General features: G+C 49.8%; 1 protein-coding gene across 3 annotated transcripts in view; it reads right to left on the bottom strand.

Moving 5' to 3' along the window:
- Positions 1-4,069, bottom strand: part of LOC143804498 (thioredoxin-related transmembrane protein 1-like) — a 133,523-nt gene extending 129,454 nt beyond the window's left edge. Inside the window, exon 1 of one of the 3 annotated variants that reach the window (XM_077282641.1) lies at positions 3,878-4,069. Coding sequence is in view for 1 of the 3 variants with exons in the window: in XM_077282639.1 (XP_077138754.1) it covers positions 3,878-4,062 (185 nt within the window). In the remaining 2 variants the exon portion in view is untranslated. The remainder of the gene's footprint in view (positions 1-3,877) is intronic. The other 2 variants (XM_077282639.1, XM_077282642.1) reach the window with 2 other exon arrangements.
- Positions 4,070-4,772: the final 703 nt, after the last annotated feature.

Raw genomic sequence — 4,772 nt, 5'->3', positions numbered from 1 at the left:
TCCTCCTGTCCTGTATATATACACTGCACAGTACCACTCCTCCTGTCCTGTATATATACACTGCACAGTACCATTCCTCCTGTCCTGTATATATACACTGCACAGTACCGCTCCTCCTGTCCTGTATATATACACTGCACAGTACCACTCCTCCTGTACTGTATATATACACTGCACAGTACCACTCCTCCTGTCCTGTATATATACATTGCACAGTAGCGCTCCTCCTGTCCTGTATATATACACTGCACAGTACCACTCCTCCTGTCCTGTATATATACACTGCACAGTACCCCTCCTCCTGTCCTGTATATATACACTGCACAGTACCGCTCCTCCTGTCCTGTATATATACACTGCACAGTGCCACTCCTCCTGTCCTGTATATATACATTGCACAGTAGCGCTCCTCCTGTCCTGTATATATACACTGCACAGTACCGCTCCTCCTGTCCTGTATATATACACTGCACAGTACCATTCCTCCTGTCCTGTATATATACACTGCACAGTACCGCTCCTCCTGTCCTGTATATATACACTGCACAGTACCACTCCTCCTGTCCTGTATATATACACTGCACAGTACCACTCCTCCTGTCCTGTATATATACACTGCACAGTACCATTCCTCCTGTCCTGTATATATACACTGCACAGTACCACTCCTCCTGTCCTGTATATATACACTGCACAGTACCACTCCTCCTGTCCTGTATATATACACTGCACAGTACCACTCCTCCTGTACTGTATATATACACTGCACAGTACCACTCCTCCTGTCCTGTATATATACATTGCACAGTAGCGCTCCTCCTGTCCTGTATATATACACTGCACAGTACCACTCCTCCTGTCCTGTATATATACACTGCACAGTACCCCTCCTCCTGTCCTGTATATATACACTGCACAGTACCGCTCCTCCTGTCCTGTATATATACACTGCACAGTACCACTCCTCCTGTCCTGTATATATACACTGCACAGTACCACTCCTCCTGTCCTGTATATATACACTGCACAGTACCATTCCTCCTGTCCTGTATATATACACTGCACAGTACCACTCCTCCTGTCCTGTATATATACACTGCAAAGTACCACTCCTCCTGTACTGTATATATACACTGCACAGTACCACTCCTCCTGTCCTGTATATATACATTGCACAGTAGCGCTCCTCCTGTCCTGTATATATACACTGCACAGTACCACTCCTCCTGTCCTGTATATATACACTGCACAGTACCATTCCTCCTGTCCTGTATATATACACTGCACAGTACCGCTCCTCCTGTCCTGTATATACACACTGCACAGTACCACTCCTCCTGTCCTGTATATATACACTGCACAGTACCATTCCTCCTGTCCTGTATATATACACTGCACAGTACCACTCCTCCTGTCCTGTATATATACACTGCACAGTACCACTCCTCCTGTCCTGTATATATACACTGCACAGTACCACTCCTCCTGTCCTGTATATATACACTGCACAGTACCCCTCCTCCTGTCCTGTATATATACACTGCACAGTACCACTCCTCCTGTCCTGTATATATACACTGCACAGTACCATTCCTCCTGTCCTGTATATATACACTGTACAGTACCACTCCTCCTGTCCTGTATATATACACTGCACAGTACCACTCCTCCTGTCCTGTATATATACATTGCACAGTACCACTCCTCCTGTCCTGTATATATACACTGCACAGTACCATTCCTCCTGTCCTGTATATATACACTGCACAGTACCACTCCTCCTGTCCTGTATATATACACTGCACAGTACCATTCCTCCTGTCCTGTATATATACACTGCACAGTACCACTCCTCCTGTCCTGTATATATACACTGCACAGTACCACTCCTCCTGTCCTGTATATATACACTGCACAGTACCATTCCTCCTGTCCTGTATATATACACTGCACAGTACCACTCCTCCTGTCCTGTATATATACACTGCACAGTACCACTCCTCCTGTCCTGTATATATACACTGCACAGTACCATTCCTCCTGTCCTGTATATATACACTGCACAGTACCACTCCTCCTGTCCTGTATATATACACTGCGCAGTACCACTCCTCCTGTCCTGTATATATACACTGCACAGTACCACTCCTCCTGTCCTGTATATATACACTGCACAGTACCACTCCTCCTGTCCTGTATATATACACTGCACAGTACCATTCCTCCTGTCCTGTATATATACACTGCACAGTACCTCTCCTCCTGTCCTGTATATATACACTGCACAGTACCTCTCCTCCTGTCCTGTATATATACACTGCACAGTACCACTCCTCCTGTCCTGTATATATACACTGCACAGTACCACTCCTCCTGTCCTGTATATATACACTGCACAGTAGCGCTCCTCCTGTCCTGTATATATACACTGCACAGTACCACTCCTCCTGTCCTGTATATATACACTGCACAGTACCACTCCTCCTGTCCTGTATATATACACTGCACAGTAGCGCTCCTCCTGTCCTGTATATATACACTGCACAGTACCGCTCCTCCTGTCCTGTATATATACACTGCACAGTACCACTCCTCCTGTCCTGTATATATACACTGCACAGTACCATTCCTCCTGTCCTGTATATATACACTGCACAGTACCACTCCTCCTGTCCTGTATATATACACTGCGCAGTACCACTCCTCCTGTCCTGTATATATACACTGCACAGTACCACTCCTCCTGTCCTGTATATATACACTGCACAGTACCACTCCTCCTGTCCTGTATATATACACTGCACAGTACCATTCCTCCTGTCCTGTATATATACACTGCACAGTACCACTCCTCCTGTCCTGTATATATACACTGCGCAGTACCACTCCTCCTGTCCTGTATATATACACTGCACAGTACCACTCCTCCTGTCCTGTATATATACACTGCACAGTACCACTCCTCCTGTCCTGTATATATACACTGCACAGTACCATTCCTCCTGTCCTGTATATATACACTGCACAGTACCTCTCCTCCTGTCCTGTATATATACACTGCACAGTACCTCTCCTCCTGTCCTGTATATATACACTGCACAGTACCACTCCTCCTGTCCTGTATATATACACTGCACAGTACCACTCCTCCTGTCCTGTATATATACACTGCACAGTAGCGCTCCTCCTGTCCTGTATATATACACTGCACAGTACCACTCCTCCTGTCCTGTATATATACACTGCACAGTACCACTCCTCCTGTCCTGTATATATACACTGCACAGTACCACTCCTCCTGTCCTGTATATATACACTGCACAGTACCACTCCTCCTGTCCTGTATATATACACTGCACAGTACCACTCCTCCTGTCCTGTATATATACACTGCACAGTAGCGCTCCTCCTGTCCTGTATATATACACTGCACAGTACCGCTCCTCCTGTCCTGTATATATACACTGCACAGTACCGCTCCTCCTGTCCTGTATATATACACTGCAGAATTTACAATTGCTATCACTCATGTAAGAAGTGAAATCTGGCATTGTACTATACCTATATTTCTCTGCTGTATCTGTGCATCATAAATCATGGTATGTGGCCTAAAAGGGGCCCACTGAGACTCTTTCGCCCGGGGCCCTCAAAAACCTGGAGCCGGCCCTGGCCCTTGTGTCCGTTATGTGGGGCTAGGGGCCAAACTCTGCAAGCGCTGATTACTGGGGGGCATGTACGGCTGCAGTTGGGCTCCTGGTGAGACCCCTATAAATGGCGGGACAGCTATGACACGTCCATGGCGCGCACACAATGACAGCACCGAGCAGAGTGACAGCAGTGCGCACCCTCCGGCTGTCAGTGGCGGCAGGATACTCACAACGTCACCATCCACTGCCCCTCTAGCACCGCCGTCCAGTTGCTGGAGGTGACCGTCCTCACTGCGTCCTCCTGCTGCGTCACCTCACACCGCCCGGGCGCCCAGCACAGCGCCGACACCGCGGCCAGCAATGCCGCCGCCCCTGCACATCCTGTGTACGGCCTCCCGGAGCCCGCCATCATCATACACAGCCCACACGGTAAATGCTAGAGTGTATGGGCTCCTTCCAGGTGTGACGTCATTTCCGGGGGCGTGTCCTATCGGGAGGGGGCGTGTTCTCCAAGGCGGCAAAGGAAAGCAGCATGACAGCTTGTGGACGCCATGGAGGTCAGTGGTTTCAGGGTGAAAAATGCTACTTGCCGATCGCTATTCGCTATTGGGGGGAGGCCCTGTGGTGGTCGACCTACTTGTCTGTGTGGGGAGTGACCCGTGGTGGGATTTTGGGGGGTGTTGCTGGCTATTGTGGGGGGCTCCGCTGCTGCTGGCTATTGTGGGGGACCCCTGCGGTGGGATTTTGGGGGGCTCCGCTGCTGCTGGCTATTGTGGGGGACCCCTGTGGTGGGATTTTGGTGGGCTCCGCTGCTGCTGGCTATTGTGGGGGACCCCTGCAGTAGGATTTTGGGGGTCTCTGCTGCTGCTGGCTATTGTGGGGGACCGGTGTGGTTTTGGGGGGCTCCGCTGCTGCTGGCTATTGTGGGGGACCGCTGCGGTGTGGTTTTGGGGGGCTCCGCTGCTGCCGGCTATTGTGGGGGACCCCTGTGGTAGGATTTTGGGGGGCTCTGCTGCTGCTGGCTATTGTGGGGGATCCCTGTGGTGGGATTTTGGTGGGCTCCGCTGCTGCTGGCTATTGTGGGGGACCTCTGCTGCTGGCTATTGTGGGGGACCGCTGCGGTGT

The sequence above is a fragment of the Ranitomeya variabilis genome, chromosome 2, assembly GCF_051348905.1.
Source record: "Ranitomeya variabilis isolate aRanVar5 chromosome 2, aRanVar5.hap1, whole genome shotgun sequence".
Taxonomy (NCBI): domain Eukaryota; kingdom Metazoa; phylum Chordata; class Amphibia; order Anura; family Dendrobatidae; genus Ranitomeya; species Ranitomeya variabilis.
The sequence above is the reverse complement of the archived record's forward strand: the minus strand, read 5'-3'. Positions and strand labels throughout refer to the sequence as shown.